Source organism: Choristoneura fumiferana, chromosome 30 (genome assembly GCF_025370935.1).
Source record: "Choristoneura fumiferana chromosome 30, NRCan_CFum_1, whole genome shotgun sequence".
In the NCBI taxonomy this organism is placed as follows: Eukaryota; Metazoa; Arthropoda; class Insecta; order Lepidoptera; family Tortricidae; genus Choristoneura; species Choristoneura fumiferana.
Window position 1 is genome coordinate 6,361,949 of NC_133501.1, and position 18,807 is coordinate 6,380,755.

At 42.6% G+C, this 18,807-nt stretch overlaps 1 protein-coding gene across 2 annotated transcripts in view; it reads left to right on the forward strand.

Moving 5' to 3' along the window:
* orb2 (cytoplasmic polyadenylation element-binding protein orb2) overlaps positions 1-17,558 on the forward strand; it is a 118,849-nt gene extending 101,291 nt beyond the window's left edge. For both annotated transcript variants that reach the window (XM_074110641.1, XM_074110642.1), the window contains 8 exons: positions 4,259-4,381; positions 4,945-5,073; positions 12,696-12,808; positions 13,483-13,693; positions 14,407-14,492; positions 14,909-15,010; positions 15,927-16,031; positions 16,982-17,558. In XM_074110641.1, the coding sequence (XP_073966742.1) occupies positions 4,259-4,381; positions 4,945-5,073; positions 12,696-12,808; positions 13,483-13,693; positions 14,407-14,492; positions 14,909-15,010; positions 15,927-16,031; positions 16,982-17,098 (986 nt within the window). In that variant the 3' untranslated portion in view covers positions 17,099-17,558. The remainder of the gene's footprint in view (positions 1-4,258; positions 4,382-4,944; positions 5,074-12,695; positions 12,809-13,482; positions 13,694-14,406; positions 14,493-14,908; positions 15,011-15,926; positions 16,032-16,981) is intronic.
* The last annotated feature ends 1,249 nt before the right edge of the window (positions 17,559-18,807 follow it).

An 18,807-nucleotide genomic window follows, 5' to 3' on the forward strand; every position in this document is an offset into this window, starting at 1 on the left:
TTACTTAACTAAACAAACAATACAGTAAAAACATATAAACAAATACGAAGTGTGGGTGTCAAGTCAGCCTACTACAGTCGGGTCTACTTCTACTTTGTGACACGGCACTGCAGTGTGGTCGAAACGTCGAGGTAAATATTACTCATGTGTTAGCGTGATAGTCCCGTTTGTGGTATTTCAACTGTAAGTAAAAGAAGTTTAAAACGCTCTGCTTATTAATCAACAGCAACAGCACTGTACGCTGTCCAGTTTTTCCACTGTGAAGTCGAGGAAACTAAATCACGTACCAGAGTGGAACCTTTCCATAATCAATTTCGCTATAATTTCTGTGGCAAATGTATGGGATGTCAACATAACACTTGTAGCACAAGTGCTCCACCCTGGACGTGATTCAGTTTCTTCAACTACCTATTACAAGCGTGTTAAGTAGGTAAGGATTTCAAATTTTTCATAAATAATATTATCTACAGGATATCTGTCAGGTGTGTCTGTGTCTGGCCCTCTTGTTCTGAGAGGAGGCCTGAGCCCAGCAGTGGGACGTATATAGGCTGGGATGATGATGATGAGGTAGATCTGTATATTCAAAATACAGTAAATTTAGCTTGACAGACGTCACAACCGCCGTGCACCTGACAGAGCGCCTCAAATCTGTGTCACTCCTCTAATAGGCTCGGTGGCCTTGCCGCGTGTGCCTATTGATTAGAGCTGTTAGCTGCCGAGGCCGCGGAAACTCACATGATCACGTTTCAGGCCTTCTATACGGTGTTGCTATGAAATTGTCATTAAACTTAGTAAAAAAACCGACGAAGAGCGTGTCGGACACGCCCGAAATAGGGTTCCGTAGCCATTACGAAAAAATTAAGTAATATTTTTTTTACGGATTTCGTATTTGGTACGGAATATTCCAATTTTAGGTATTATTTTATACCTTAGGCTGCTATTTACTCTTAGGGGCTGTTTCACCATCCATTGATTAGCGTTAACCGACGGTTAAATGTGATGCCGTCTCCGTCTATTCGAACAAAACAAATAGAGACGGCATCACACCTAACCGCCAGTTAACACTAATCAATGGATGGTGAAACCGCCCCTTAAACTACTAATAATTCTCAAGAAAACTTAACCGTTATAGTTTTCCTTGTATGTTTGATATAATTACTAGCATCCTGATTTTTTTTAAATTTTCCACCCACTGGTTACTGCTTAATACATAAACAATAATTAAGAGAAATAAATAAAGAAAAGGTTTAGATTTTAGAGGGGGGGGGGACGCTCGATGTTAATGAAAATTTGCACTTTTAAAGTTGAATATTTTGCAAACAAATAACTGAATCGAAAAATCGTTTTAACAACCTCGTAATGGTTTTAAAACACCTATCCAACGATACCCCACACTACAAAGTTGGATAAGAAACAAAAAATCACCCCCACTTTACGTCTATGGGAGGGTACCCTAAAAAAAGGAACAATACCGTGGTGTGGTATAAGGTTTGACCTACTCTTATTGCCTCTCGCGGATTGAAATCAAAATCAAAACGATTATTGTTAAGCCGCAAAGGGCTATAATATGTCACTTTTTAGGGTTCCGTAGCCAAAAAGAAAAAGGAAACTCTAACCGTTTGCCAAGACCGTTTTTCTCAGGAACGCGTGGATGTATCAAACTAAAATTAATATCAAATATACAGGTCTGCTAACACTGGAACAGTGAAATAAGGTAACCCAATCAAAAGATACTTGGTCATTAAATAAATGTTGTTGCCATACATGCCGGTTGTAACCGAAAAACCTATAGGGCACTTCCTGTTGTCTCGGACTCGTAAGACATTAGACGCTCATTCTGGCGTCATTTCAGTCCATTTCTGGTTTTCTGTCATTCACAATCATCATCATCATCCCAGCCTATATACGTCCCACTGCTGGGCACAGGCCTCCTCTCAGAACAAAAGGGCTTGGGCCATAGTTCCCACGCGGGCCCAGTGCGGATTGGGAACTTCACACGCCCATTGAATTGCTTCACAGGTTTGCAGGTTTCCTCACGATGTTTTCCTTCACCGGCAAAGCTCGTGGTAAATTTCAAATGTAATTCCGCACATGAATTCGAAAAACTCAGAGGTGCGAGCCGGGGTTTGAACCCACGACCCTCTGTTTGAGAGGCGACAGGTCAAACCACTAGGCCACCATGGCTCTGGCCATGGTCATTCACAATAGATTGACGATTATTATTTAAAATATTTGCCCCCTGTTTCACCATCCTTGAATTTTAACTAACGGATAAATGCGATGCCGTCTCTGTTTGTTTTGTTCGAATACACGGAGACGGCATCACATATTTATCCTTCAAATAAAATTAATCAATGGATGGTAAAACCTCGTCATTCGGACCAGGTAACTGACCTGTTATACATATCTATCGTAAATTTCCAACACATTGATTGCACTATAACATATAGCATAGCGTTAAATACCTCTCAGATATAAATCTTCATGTGAACGAATGACATAACTCCGTCGCAAACACGAGTCAATGACTTTGGGCTGAAAAATAGTGAGTATTTGGCGAGGAGCCAGGAGCCGACGCGTGATGGGCGCTCCAGGACTTAGAAGATCGATTATAGCTTAAGAGCCGCGAAACATGGCCAGGTTTTGGTGAAGTTGACGACTTACACAGACATGTGGCCGTGGTAGATTTTATTATTTGTAAAAACATTTCAGCTTTATACCTTAACGCGTTTGTGAGAAAAAAGTTCTTGACAGACTTGACAGAGGTATTTTTTCTGAATCTATGTAAAATATTTCATTATTTCTTACGGCTTATATCTAAATTTTTCAATTTTACCATGGAAGATTCCATTTTTGACAACATTCATAATGGACAGTTTTCCTTGCTATGTTAATGTATTTTAAATTGTAACTTTTCTGCTGGGACGTTTGTGAGTTGTTGAATTTCATTTGTACTCAATGAGAGCTGTGGTAGCCAGATAGTTTGACCTATGGCCTGTCAACCACAGGATCGTGGGTTTAAACCCGGGCATGCTCCACTGAGTTTTTAGAAATTCATGTGCAAAATTGATTTTTTTACCACGAGCTATGCTGTGAACCTATGTCCAGCAGTGAGACGTATAACTATAGTCTAAATTGAAGACCGGCCAAGAGCGTGTCGGACACGCCCGAAATAGGTTCTGTAGCCATTACGAAAATTCTAAGGATTTCGTATTTTGTACGGAATATTCCAAGTTTAGGTATATTTTATACCTTAGGCTGCTATTTACTCTTAAACTACAAATAATTCTCAAGATAACTTAACCGTTATAGTTTTTCTTGTAAGTTTGATATACTTACTACCATCCGGTTTTTTTTTAAGTTTTCACTCACCGGTTTAGTTTTTAGAGGAGGGGGGGCTGGATTTTAATGAAAATTTGGACTTTAAAGTTGAATATTTTGCAAACAAATCACTGAATCGAAAAATCTTTTTAGCAACTGCCTAATGGTTTGACCTATCCAACGATTCCCCACGCCCACACTGCAGAGTTGGATGAGAAAAAAAAATCACCCCCACTTCGTCTGTGGGAGGTACCAGTCACCAGCACCAATAAAGGATATTAATGCTGGTGACTGTACCTACTCTTAAATTTTTATTTTTATTTTTTTATTGTACCATTTTGTCGTCATAGTTTACATAAACATTAGTGCAAAGTTACAGCTTTCTAGCATTGATAGTCCCTGAGCAAAGCCGCAGACGGACAGACAGACAGACAGACAGACAGGCATAGCGAAACTATAAGGGTTCCGTTTTGCCATTTTGGCTACGGAACCCTAAAAAACTAATCTTTTTCAGCGTGTTTACCGTGCTCTGGCTTGGCTGATTAGTAAATCAGTTTTCTTGTTGTTTAGTCGATATTCAAGGTTACCAGGCGAATGCTACACAGATCGCTGTTCTGTGCCATTTTGTTGTCGTTTCAAGGCGCTCTAGCTACAACAATGACTTGTATTTTACTATTTATTACAGTACAGTCGCATGTAATATCTGATATGTAGTATGACAAGCAAAGCGCTCGTATACCTAGTGCCATTCGCGAAGACGCGTGATTTTGGTTAAATTAGACAAAATTATGAATTTTTGAATGTCGTCTAAAACGACGGAACACCACACCCTCCGGCCACAATTTGGAGCGCAGGAACATCTGGCTGTGCTTGGCAGGCACTTGGTTATTCTGGCTTTACTAGAACATTTTGTCAAGTGATGTGTCTCTTGTTGCAGGCAAGTCGCCGTTCTTCCCCGGCGTGGAGGAATCCGCCCTGGCGGGTGGCGCGGCGGGCGCCGGCTCGCCGTCCGCGCCCTCGGACCAGGCGCAGGATGTGGTCTCCAGGCTGAGTGCTGCCGGTGAGTGATACCTCATGAGGCAGCGCCACAAGCCACCTGGCAAACACCTAGCAGTGACACTGATTGACCGACTGACTGGTTACAAGCTTTTATTTAGTTTCACCTGTCCCGTTGTCTGTCTGTCTGTCTATCTATAATCAAACTTTGCAAGTTAAATTTGACCAACTTCCAGTAGATTAACTTGAAATTTGGTATAGGTACCTATGTAAATTGCGTGACAATACGCAGACGTTTTGAGAATTGAACATTTTAGGAAAACCTAAGCCTCAGCCTTCTGACCCCATGCTTTCGTGCTTACTAGCACAATGCTAGCTAATAATGCATGCTGGTTACTACCAGCATGTGTAACAGTAGCTTTAGGCCACGGGTTCACGGGTGGTGGATGCAGGCTGCTTCCAATTGATGCAACGGTCAACTGGTGGTCTATGTGGAAGGTCCAGTGTCCAAGTGGGTGTCCTACGGCTGTATGACGTTGTTGATGGAGCAAGCAATACTGGACAGATGTTTGGGATCCCTGACACTCCGATAGGTCTGTAGCTAACTGTTGTCTGTTGCGTTTCCAGGGCTGTCGATGTGCGTGTCGGCGCTGGGGTCGCCGGCGCGGTCGTCGCCCGTGTCGGCCGGCTCGGAGCACGGCGAGCGCTTCAGCCGCAAGGTGTTCGTGGGGGGCCTGCCGCCAGACATCGACGAGGGTGAGTTAGCCAATCCTACTAATATTATAAAGGTTGACCAGAATTATAAAAAACCTGACCATGTTGCGGAAAACCAATAGAACTAATTACTTGCACTGGCAACACTCAATTCAAATGTCATCTGTCTATTGCTATCAAAGTTTAACGTTGTTTGCGCGTGGTATTTTAATGTGTTATTTTGTTTTTGTGCGTTAAAATGCCGAAGATTAACCATAGCCTTGGAAGGAAAATAATTCACAATGTATAAAAGTATTTGTCATAAAAAAAGTCTAAGGGATTTCAAAATATCCCTTAGTCGCTGAGTACCTAAAACGCAGTCTGCCAATAAAGCGTTATGCCTAGACCTAACAAGAGATCGGCATATTGATATTTAAACCTATTGCGTGTTAGTTCATAAGCGGAGTAGGCGAATTGAGATTTAGGTTTAGGGCGTATTAGCTCAAGGGCGAGGTAGGTATATTGAGCTTTAGTTCATGAGCGAAATAGGTAAATTGAGATTTAGGTTTAGGGCGTATTAGCTCAAGGGCGAGGTAGGTATATTGAGCTTTAGTTCATGAGCGAAGTAGGCGAATTGCGAGCCTATTTAAGATACAAAAGCGGTGGGACTACGAACACTAGCTCCCCTGTAAGGTAAGGCGAAGGCTAGACGTACAATAAATATTGTCAATATTCGCTACCTCTTACATTCTGTTCTTTGAAATGTGAGTGAGAGGTAGCAAAATATTGACAATATTTATTGTACGTCTAGCCTTCGCCTAAGGATGCGACTTTCTAAGTAATAATCGTCAAATTTTAACCCTTTGAATGCTTTTTTGAAATGCACAGGTCACGAGTTACGTTATATAAAATTACGACATATACTATTATTACTATATTATTATTACATTTACTACCTATTGCGACATAGTCGTATCGCTAAATGGGCAAAACGGGGATTAGACCTATTGCGACATAGACGTATCGCTAAATGAGCAAAACGGGGATTAGACCTATTGCGACATAGTCGCATCGCTAAATGGGCAATACGGGGATTAGACCTATTGCGACATAGTCGCATCGCTAAATGAGCAAAACGGGGATTAGACCTATTGCGACATAGACGCATCGCTAAATGAGCAAAACGGGGATTAGACCTATTGCGACATAGACGCATCGCTAAATGAGCAAAACGGGGATTAGACCTATTGCGACATAGTCGCATCGCTAAATGAGCAAAACGGGGATTAGACCTATTGCGACATAGACGCATCGCTAAATGAGCAAAACGGGGATTAGACCTATTGCGACATAGACGCATCGCTAAATGAGCAAAACGGGGATTAGACCTATTGCGACATAGACGCATCGCTAAATGGGCAAACGGGGATTAGACCTATTGCGACATAGACGCATCGCTAAATGAGCAAAACGGGGATTAGACCTATTGCGACATAGACGCATCGCTAAATGAGCAAAACGGGGATTAGACCTATTGCGACATAGACGCATCGCTAAATGAGCAAAACGGGGATTAGACCTATTGCGACATAGTCGAATCGCTAAATGGGCAATACGAGGATTAGAGCTATTGCGACATAGACAAAAACCTACTTAGTCGAAACGATTATTTTAAATGACATTTTGACATAACGCGAAATTGGCAGACTGCGTTTTAGGTACTCAGCGACTAAGGGCAAAATATTCCGTTAAATAACACCACCGTCAATATGACTGGTAGGTACCGTATAGTAAGTGTAAAGAATGTTGCAATATAAAACGTAGAAGTGCTGCCCTCGCGTCAGGTTTTTTATATTCCTGGTCAGTCTTTACTTAAATGTGAAAGTTTGTGAAGATATTAGTGGGATAGTGGGAGTAGGGTTAGTGGGATTTTATGTGGAAATCCTGTTTTTTTACAAGACTTACACCTAAATACATTTAGGGAAGCGTAGGTAGGGACTTTCTGAGTAAATACGCACGCTTTTTAAAAACTGCACCTCTGTTATACCTCAAGAAAATTATCATAAGTATAGTAGTCAGTGCAAATTTTGTTTTCAATCCTAAGCTAGATCTATACCTATTTGAATCGTGTTAACACAGATCTGTCTCCTATCGCAGATCAACTAATAAGTTAAGATAATATTATCTCGAGTTTTGCTAGTCGAAAACAACATTGACACAGTAGGTACAGGAACAGGAAACGTATTATTGATACGAGATGTCTCGCTTCAATGCGACTCCAAGACAGCACTAACAGATAAAAAAAATGTGAAAAACAGATGGTTTATTTTTTATTCCTACCTATGCCAATCTATACTCAGTAGACCATTACAACTTATACACGATTTACTCAAATCGTTTTTTTTTTCTCATCCATCCCTATTGTGTGGGGTATTGTTCGATAGGTCTTTTAAAACCATTAAGGGTTTGCTAAGACGATTTTTCGATTCAGTGATTTTTTTGCGAAATATTCAACTTTAAAGTGAAAATTTTCATTAAAATCGAGCGTCCCCCCCCTCTAAAATCGAAACCGGTTGATGGAAAAATTAAAAAAAAATCAGAATGGTAGTAAGTATATCAAACTTTCAAGGAAAACTATAACGGCTAAGTTTGCTTGAGAATTATTAGTAGTTTATGAGTAAATAGCAGCCTAAGGTATAACATATACCTAAACTTGGAAGATTCCGTATAAAATACGAAATCCTTAGAAAAATATTACTTAATGTTTTCGTAATGGCTACGGAACCCTATTTTGGGCGTGTCCGACACGCTCTTGGCCGGTTTCTTGCAAGTCTAACCCTTAATAAGGTAGAGGCGATTTAGCGACCACGTGCATTGATTTGGAAATTCAATCTTATTATTTTAGTAATAAGTTGCAATATTAATTTTAATGATTGATTGGTACCTACTAATAGCTTTAAAAATATCATTTGCCAGGTATGTATTCGGTTGCTTCTTTTGATTCCGTGGTACATAAGTAGTTTGCTCCAATAAATAGGGCCTTATTAAGGGTTAAACTCAGCTTATAGGTAGCTTAAAAATTGTTTAATCTATTCGATAACAGGCATTCTGAAGTTTTAATTTATAAAATATGAAAATAGTCAAATGCCGTATTTTATCCGTAACACAGTGCCTATATATTTTCATTCGGGCGACGTGTCGATCGGTTCGGCTGTTATCGCTCGCACGTGCGCGCGCGTCACGTGCCCCCACGGTACAGTGGAGATGGATTAGCACGTGGCGATTGCCGAGATTTTTATCACGTTGGTTGGCCGAGTGACCATGGGATGTTTAGGGGCTCATAACCCCTAATAAGGCCCCATTTATTGGAGCATACTACCACAGAATCGAAAGCAGCTACCGAATACATGCCTGACAAAGAATATTTTTAAAGCTAGTCGTATTTTGAAATCATTACAATGGAAATTGTGACGTATCATGAAATTAATAAGGTTCAGTTTCCAACTCAATGCAAGTGGTCGCTAAATCGCCTCTACCTTATTAAGGGTTAAGGTCTCTACCTATTACACTGTTTCATACCATGACCGTAATAGGAACGAGTCAGGCAAAAATATATTCTTTGTATCGATAAGTATGAGAATATGGCCACTAGCAAGTTTCGTAACCAAATGTCGTCGTCGCGTGTCATGTACCTATGCGTTTGACATTCCGTTATTGACACGTTCCTAATATTACGGTCATGGCATATAACGGTTTAGAGGGTAGTTCAGTCGGGTAGCTTTATGCGGAGCGGAACGGAGAGTAGCGGAAAAGGAGATTTCTTAATCTTCATCCTTAAGAAGTCATACGTAATAATGGGTATCCTAAGATAAAAGTATATCTTAAATCTAAATAATGGTTGCCAATAAAAACTAGTAAACATCTATATTATGCCGTTTATATTATATTACTAGCTTTTGCCCGCGGCTTCGCCTGCGTGGAATTGGTTTATCGCGCGCTATTCCCTCGGGAACTGTGCTTTTTTTTTGATAAAAAGTAGCCTATGTCACTCTCTGGCCCATAAACTATCTCTATGCCAAAAATCACGTCGAGCCGTCGCTCCGTTTCGACGTGAAAGACGGACAAACATACAAACACAAAAACACACACTTTCGCATTTAATATTAGTATGGATACAGTTTCCGAAGTTTTTATTATTTTCGAAATTTCATGTAACTTTAATTTTTTGCGTCAAATCCTTAGCAACAAACGTGTCTATATTATACAAAAAAAACTAATATTTATCAAAGAGTTAGCCGCTTGATGGAAATCAAACTGCCGGATAGTAGGGTGGTTTGTATTGAATAAAATCCCTCAAAAGTGACTTGCACTTGCATGTCGGCTTTAATAGGTGTCCGATTAGCTCTGACAAGTGTGGAGCCCTAACTTCGGCCCGGCCCCACCGCGGGACTAGTGATGTGCTGCATTCCCGGGATTTTCTTATGCAATGGAATTTTTGTGATCAACTAAAAGTACTCAAAAGATACTCGTAATAGGGTAGCGTAGGGTAATAACATGAGTTTTATTGGTAAGATGAAAATACTAATAAATATAATTCTTTGTAACATTCCTTGCCTAAAAATGGTTTTTATTAATACACAGAAATATAAGTATTCATATAGAAATGCAAGCGTATTTTTTAGTACATTGTGTCTTAAGGGTGGTAAATAAGGAATTACGAACGAGAGTCTATTAGAAGCCAGAAGTCGAAGACCGAGGGCTTTAATGTTCGATGTTCGTAATTCTAGTACCACCCGTGCGACACACAATGTTTTTCATCACATTTGCGAGTAAAATTGTATATTTGTAAAAGAAAAAGTAATATTTTTCAAAAATTGCCGATACCGCTGACTGCGCTCTTGGCAACGCCAGCTCCGCGCCAGCAAGGCAGTAGCGCATTGTGGTGGGTTGAAGTTTAAAACATACAGAAACGTTTCAAAATTTGCGCTTTATGCCGATTGTTTTGAAATAGGGACAAGGCTGTAAAATGAACCCTAAATGCGCTAAACCAACCTTCTATAGTGGCCTTGCAACGCAATTCAACGCAATTTTGCCGGCGCGGAACTAGAAACATTCTCACGGCACATCACTAGCTATTACTTAAGAATACTAACTATTAGCTATTACGCAGGTCGCTGTTTGGCTGGCTACATGACTCTTTGTACATCATTTCTCTTACCTTTATTATTACAAGCTTTTATTTAACTCTACTATGTATATTAATGCTGTAGGTGTCCATGGGCGGCACTTACCATCAGGTGACCCGCCTGCTCTTTTGCTAGCTGTTCGATAAAAAAATGTGTGCCATCAAGTCTTGCAAGTCATTTGTTTTATTGCAAATTTAGGACGTCTACTGTTGGACATAGGCCTCCCCCATAGAGCTCCAGTTGCTTCGATTGACAGCAGCCACTATCCTAAATCCGCGGCGTCATCTGTCCATCTCGTTGGTTGACGTCCTACTCTGCGCTTGCCGATCCGTCCGCGGTCCATTTTACTTTTCGGCCCCAACAAATTTATTTGGATTGATTTTGTTTTCACCGAGAAAACTATTAGTTCTATGCTAGTAGCGGCCTTGCAATGCAATCGACATTATACCATCAGATAACATTTTCGACGCGGGACTGTGAAGTTCCCACGGCACATCACTAGCCGCCGCGGTCGCCAAGCGACGCGCGCGCAAACAAAGCGCCGTCACTAATTTACCGCGCGGATTCTACCGGTGACCTACTTTCCTTCTATTGATAAAAATTCACCGGCCTTTAGCTATGTAGGTGTGTTTGGACGAAATTTTTTGATGAAAATGTACTCTTCAACCGACTTCAAAAAAGGAGATTTTATGGGGTCACTCCTGCTGGCTCGTAGTGAGGCACCGACTTAAATTTGTAGAATTTTCATGGTTTTTGTGGGTGACACTCTTTCCCGGCCCGGATAATACCGCCATGAAAATACCGACCCTGTTTTTCGTGTACACGCCCATAGAAGCTCACGTCAATTTCTATGGGCGTGTACACAAAAAACAGGTTAAGTATTTCCATGTCGGTATTATCCGTGCCGGGAAAGTGTCACCCGTTTTTGTTACCCGGTACATTTTTTTTTTGTTTTTTTGTAGTAGTTTTTTGGGTAGTCCTTTTTGCACTCTGTCTGTACTTGTATTGTCAAACTATATACCAAACAAGGCGGTGTCTGGCTCCAGTGGCTTAGGTTGTGGGTTGTCCATCGGTCAGTAATTTGCAATAAGTACTTATTCTTATACAACGTCATCTCTGAACGAAGATGAATAGATGTTGAATATAGGGTATCATTTACTAACCTATGTACAAACGCCACCACAGTATAACGGAGAAATAAAATGGTTTACGATTTAATACTCTGAAACATGCATTAATTTTATTCTGAAAAATATTTTTTATATGTGCATCTAATATATGAAGCATCTAATTTAACATTCCGGAGTAGGAATTCTGCTACTTGGCGTTTCGGTATTTGTCCAGCGAGTGGAGACAACGTTTTATATCTTCTACAAACCTACATACCACCACCATCATCCCAGCCTATATACGTCCCACTGCTGGGCACAGGCCTCCTCTCAGAACAAGAGGGCTTGGGCCATAGTTCCAACGCGGGCCCAGTGCGGATTGGGAACTTCACACGCACCATTGAATTGCTTCGCAGGTTTATCCACAAACCTACATACGTACGTATAATTAAGACTTCAGTTCATAATACCTACTGAAGCCACAGTCCCACTTGTGGGCGAAGTGACCCCATTCCGCCCCCGGCCGGTGACACTGCCACAATGGACTTCGCACAATGCAAGCGACGCAGGGGGCCTCTAACATAGTCCGACAGGCTGACAAAGGGCACCGTGTCAAAATTATCTTGCTGTTTAATAAAGACCTATTGATTTCAAGAGGGGAGGTCGCTTTTCAATGGGTTTGTTACTTTGAAGAAACTTTGAGAATTAGTTTAATATTGATTAACGCCCGAAGTGATATTTTTTTTGCAACAGTGTAATGATAGTTTTCTCATGGATTATTTTTAAGTTTCGTACCTGAAAAGGAAAAAACGGAACTCTTATAGAATCACTCTATGGTCTGTCTGCCCGTCTGTCAAGACCCTTTATCTCAGGAACGCGTAAAGGTATCAAGCTGACATTAACATCAAATACTTGAGTCTGTTATGCTTTGTCGCAGTGAAAAAATCTTTCTGTCAACGCAATCAAATGATAGTCATTTTAGATGAGGTGTTTCCCATGAAATTGCCGTAACTGAAAAAACCTATAAGCCGATACAATAGACACGTTAATGCAAAAAATATGACATGTGTTCATGCAAATCCTTCGCCTCCACGCTGTACCTAAAGCCGAGTTTAGACTTGCCAGAAAAATCGTGCAAGTTGCATTACATTGCGAGGCCGTAAAGCCAACGAGTTTGTAGTGATCAATCGAGCGCCGCAATGTAATGCAACTTGCAGGATTTTTCTTGCAAGTCTAAACTCGGCTTAAGAACATACGCATCACACGAACCCAAACTATCTCCACCACCACACTACGCTGACGCGTTTCAAACAGACTCGCCATCATCAGAGCAACACGACCGTTAACCATACTACCAAATGTTATAGATTCATGATGTTTGATGTTGCAGATGAAATAACGTCGTCGTTCCGCCGGTTCGGGCCGCTGGTTGTGGACTGGCCGCACAAGGCTGAGAGCAAGAGCTACTTCCCGCCCAAAGGCTACGCGTTCCTGCTCTTCCAGGTAACGATTCCTCATCATCCCTTCTATTTTTCAGGAACGTAGGGTCTTACAGGTAAAAACCTCATCACTGTCTCACAAAATCCGATTGCTGGCATTAATCTCTCATACAGCACCGGCCCTGGGGTAGAGCAAGAAAAGCTGCTGATCTAGGCGCCAGATGACAAGGAGCGACAATTTCTAGTTCCCAGTGCGAAATAATATTTTTATGGCGCCTTTTGAGAGGCTCGATTTGGGGCTAGAGCCGGTACTGCTCTAATATAGCGTCCAAAGTCTCTTTGGCATGCTAAAAATACTACCCTTCTGTCGATGGTCGTTTCGGAGATCTAGTCGTTTCCATAATGAACCTTTAAACTTACTTATCCTGTGAGCCATATTGATGACTTTGGCTCTTTGTCAGATAACCTCATGAATTTAAAGCACAAGTTGGTCAAAATAAATGAACCACAAGCTTTTTGCCTTACTCTTCTGCTGCTACTACTACTTGATACACTTCGGTAGCAACAATACAGATCCGTGATATGGGCTTCCACAAAGTCTCCATCCTTACGAAGGATGCGGTCTATCCAGCTCCATTTGATCTTTGTGAACCGGTAATTTCTCATTATGGTCTTAAACCGCCGAAAGTAGATCAGTAAATTGGTGCGTGTCTAAATAAAGTTGTCAATGTGTTCCAGGACGAGAGCTCGGTCGCGGCGCTGATGGAGGCGTGCATCACGGACGACGACAAGCTGTACCTGTGCGTGTCGTCGCCGACCATCCGCGACAAGCCGGTCCAGATCCGGCCCTGGCGGCTCGCCGACGCTGACTTCGTGCTGGACGCCAGCATGCCGCTCGACCCCAGGAAGACTGTCTTCGTGGGCGGCGTGCCGCGCCCGCTCAAAGCTGGTGAGACTTGCAAGTGTAGCTTAGACCATCCGCGATAACCCACTGGTCAGAACTGCAACACTTGATACAAGACGGCGATCGGATCCGTGCGATTGTAACCACATCATATACCTGGTTGATGACCTGGGTCGACAAGAATGCCCGGTCAGCAATCCATACGGAGAGGTAGAAAATGTGGCCCTCAAATCTATGCAGTAATAGATAATTTTGTGTGTAGAGTGGGCCAAATTTTGTGCCGCTGAGTGTTATATGCAGTATCGCCGATCAGAACATTCTGATCGGCTAACGTGTTTCATGATAAGATAAACCTAGTTTCTTAGGAAAAAATGTGAGGCCCTATTCTCTAACCATTTCTTTTTATCTTGATCTTACCGTACTCGTATGACGTATGCTTTTAGGCATGACCTAATTCACCTTAAGGACTACGTTTCCACCAAAGATGTGCGAGGATGTGTTGCGATGTTTGACATGAAACAATAGAAACGCTTCATTTACCTCGCCTCGCTCCGCTCAGCCTGTTTCCATCAGAGATGTGCTGAGCGAGGATATGTCAATGAAGCGTTTCTATTGGTTTAAACACAGTCTTCGCACTTAACATATTATTATTCTCGCATAATAATATGTTAAGTGGAGACGCAGCGTCAGTCCCAAAAGTGGTAAGGTCTATTGCGATGGTCTGTCTGAGCGAGCTGTTGCTGTTGTTGCATGTGCAGCGGAGCTGGCCATGATCATGGACCGGCTGTACGGCGGAGTGTGCTACGCCGGCATCGACACCGACCCAGAGCTCAAGTACCCCAAGGTCAGTTCACTCCTCCTTCTCCTTCTCCTAAGTTAGTGCTCTCGTATAAATAGTTTTTCAAGATGAAGTCAACCAGCAGGGGGGGGGGGGGTATAATAGACTTCGAAGCCAGCAACCTCGAAATAATCCAGGAATTAAATTAATCCAGTTGCCCTCATTTAAACAAACACAGGCCAGGCCAGCGCTGCCTTGTCTGGGGACTGCATGGCGCCAGCTTGCTGGCTTTGTCTATAATAAACTGTGCTGATAAACTTGTGCATTCACTTATAATGAGCATTCTAATAAATGTTACATTACCAGTAGGTGCTAGAGCGTACCCTAGAATATGTTTGGCTCTCTAAATGAGTAATGCTCGATGTTCTTTTAAAAGTGAATGCTCTAAACCTTGGTTCACAATCGTGGTCGTCCGTTCGCAGGGCGCGGGGCGCGTGGCGTTCTCCAACCAGCAGTCTTACATCGCGGCCATCTCCGCCAGGTTCGTGCAGCTGCAGCACGGAGACATCGACAAGCGCGTCGAGGTCAGTCTCTGACACTGGACACTGTTGCTACATCATCTTAGTCTTCTTCACCATCTTTTTCATCATTTCCTTCATCATTATCATCATAATTATCGTCATCAGCCGGAAATTTTCCACTGTCTCACAGCTCAACACTTGCATCCACCGGTGACCGGCCGGAAGCTGTCGGTCCACCATAATGGAAGGCCTCTAAAAAGCATCATAAATTTAACAGGTTCACAGTCCGATGAGACGCATGTGCCACAAGGGTGGTTTCATCAGTATTTGGTACGTCCATGCGGCACATGTGCCTCGTGGCCAGTGATGTAGATAATGCAGTTGTCTATGGGGACGTGTCAAAAGAAGGCTATCACATTGCTTCGGGACTGTGAACCTGTTAAGAATTTAGCTATGCTGTTTTATCTTAAGTCTTGATTATCTCTCGTACAAAAGCCACTGCCTAGTGTTGTAGAAAAGTTATAACTCCATTTGACCTGTTCAATGTTCTCTAAGTTCACGAAAGTGGTCAGGGTAGGCAGCTGGTAGTTACTGGCTACTACAGCACGCCAGCCCCCGCAGCAGGGTAGGCACTAGCGCTGCCTACCCTCAATGCATGTCATTGCCAGTCAGTACTAGACCAGGGGTGGCCAACCAGCCGATCGTGGCAAGGCAAAAAATAAAAATACTGAACTGTGCTGTTTCATTTAAGATTTCAAGAAGTATGTAATTGGTAGATCGCATAGGGTTTCGTCAGCAAACAGTAGATCTTGGGTCTTATCAAGTTGGCCAACCCTGGTCTAGGCCGATGCGGTCTAGTCAGCCACCAAAGACGTTTTGCACAGACAATACGCCAAAATTGGTCGGGCTGATTGTTTGATCTGAGCTGCGTGTTGCGTGTTGCGTGTTACAAGATGTGAGGGTGTGTTGTCTTTGTCAGGTGAAGCCGTACGTGCTGGACGACCAGATGTGCGACGAGTGCGCCGGCGCGCGCTGCGGCTCCAAGTTCGCGCCCTTCTTCTGCGCCAACGTCACCTGCCTCCAGGTAACACACACACACACACACACACACACAGAGGGACAGAAAGAGGGGGACGGTACGAAGCACGATATATGAGCTTCTATTTTAGATTTTTTCATAGCTGCGCGAGAGGATAGGTAGATGAAGCGATTTTTTTTATTCGTCTGGATGGCAAACGAGCAAGTGGGTCTCCTGATGGTAAGAGATCACCACCGCCCATAAACATCTGCAAGACCAGGGGTATTGCAGACACGTTGCCAACCTAGGAGCCTAAGATATGGGACACCTCACGTGCCAGTAACTTCACCGGCGTGTCTTACTCGAATCTCCACGCAGAAACTCAACAGTGCAAGCGCTGCTGCTTCGCGGCAGGATTAGCGAGCAAGATGGTGGTAGCAATCCGGGCGGATCTTGCACAAGGTCCTACCACCTGCAAGTTCTACAAATTCTACTGGTTCAGGCAGGACACTCATTCCTAGCACCACATCCTCGCAATGAGGGCTATCGTTTTTTGTCTCACTAGATGGCGCTCTGTTGCGTGAGGTTTTTAAGTATGGCTTTCAAAGTCTGTTATTACGGGCGTGAAAACAAAGTTTAGATTAAAATCATATTTAATACACCTTAAAACCGTACCATAAAATTATCGAGCATGCCACAGTGTTGCATAGTCCCCGTTTTGTTCGGAAAAAAGGGAGGACAAAGGTTTCCGAAAGACAAAACTGTCTCAAAACACAGACATTCATTGCCCCGGAACGCATATTTGCCATAATTAATTTCAGATATTGCAAAATATTCACAAAATTATTCTAATTATAAATAAACCCGCGTAGCTCACCCAAAAACTATGAGATTTGACATTTCGGAGACCTCACGCTACACTAGCGCCTCTAGCGGCGAATTCATACGCGATAGCCCTCATTGAACCCCTCGCTTTTTTCCATGTAGTGATATCAATCAGTGTTGTCTGTTTGCAGTACTACTGCGAGCACTGCTGGGCCACGATCCACTCGCGGCCGGGGCGCGAGTTCCACAAGCCGCTGGTCAAGGAGGGCGCCGACCGGCCGCGCGCCGTGCCCTTCCGCTGGTGTTAGTGACCCTGACCCGCACTCGCCACTCGCCACGTCACTCGCCACGCCACTCGCCACTCGCCAGCCGACCAATTGGTCGAGTGGTCGCCGTCGCCACACACTCCGCCACTCGCCCCCCTCCGGCGGGTCACTAGGACGCTTGGCACTATCGGCTACCGACAAAACACGATTTTGTCGGTGACCGACTGATTGGTCGGTACGTTTTTTTAGGATTTTCTTGGGGTCTGGGGGTTGTTAGAGGGTAAAAAGGTGTTTGTCGGTAACGGGGCAGTTGGTCGGCGGTTTTGAAAGTCTAGAACGGTTACCGTATTGTGTTCACTGTCGGCTATTAAGAAAGACTAGTTAGTTTGTTGGCGAGATTGAGATAGGATTTGTTACCGACGGATTTAAGGCACGGTTTTTTTTCTACTCGGTCGGCTAGATTTCATGGAAGAAAAGTAACAGACTAACAGCCTTATTCATAAAAAATAATTCTGGCTATTTTAATTTCAACGAAAAAAAAAATTTAAAAACGACCTCAACTTAGTTGTCAGTTAAAAATAATGTCTGTTCTTTTTTAACTCGCTCAAAGCTGAAAAAATCGTGCTTTGGGTAACATCAACACCTTGATAATGTTTAGTCGATTTGTCGATTCGATAATGAGATATCTTAGAACCCTCAGACCCGCACCGGTGTAGGGTACGCCGGTCGCTGCCATCACAGTCCCAATAATGAGTTGAAATAAAGCTGGCTCTATACCTACGTTACGCCATGGTCTAAAAAAAAAAAACAATGGCTGCCAATTGAGATGTATTTCAACTCGCTCTAAGCCAAGCCCAAACCACATCGGAGTTAAAAATGTTTGGAAACGCTACTTCCGAATAATTTACAAAAAACAGTTCCTTTTGACATCTTTTCGGTAGTCTAAATTTTAGTGGTTTTCGTTGAAAGATTATTCGGAGGAAGTGTTCTGAAGTTTGGATTTCTGGCAATTCACGAAGTTGGAATGCAATGAACGCGACGAAATTAAACTAACATTAAATAAAAAAGCAACTTTATCCAATGTTTAATATTTAAGCAAAATATATAGGATTCAAGTACAACACGTTTGACACTTGCTAAATTTTCTTTTGCCGCCATTTTGGTTAGTGTTGCCAGGCGGAGAGTAAGACTGCCATTTTGGTAGTTTTTGGAAAGAAAATTTAACGAATTGTTCTTGATTTAAGCAAAGATGTGTATCCAAAAAAACTTAGCTAGTTGTCAGTTTGTCGTATGTGGGTAAGCTCTACTTGGCGAGGCCGTGTGGGCTTGGTAGCCCACTATTGGGGGTGCCTCCCACTGCGCCTTTATTTCTAAGATATTGAGGGTATTTTTTTCGGGAGTTCCGATCCGTTATTCAATCAATTCTTGAAAGATTTTGACTCGTCTTTTTCAGACGAGTGTCATTTTATTAGTCCGATTTGTTACTTTATTTCAACGATTCCTTATTTTCACTGTCAAATTTAACAACAGCTTGTGTTAATGATCGGATAAATTACTAGGTTGGTTGGATATACGATCGGACAGCCCGGATACCCGATATTAATGTAAAACATAAGTGAAATGTCTGATTTCTCAACATAATTGTACCTGTGTAGCTAGAAACAATTTCCTAAGGTTTTCCTCGATTATTTAGATTCGTCGACTTGGATATGGTTGCTATTTTTTTACTTTGACGTCCCGTTTGACACTAG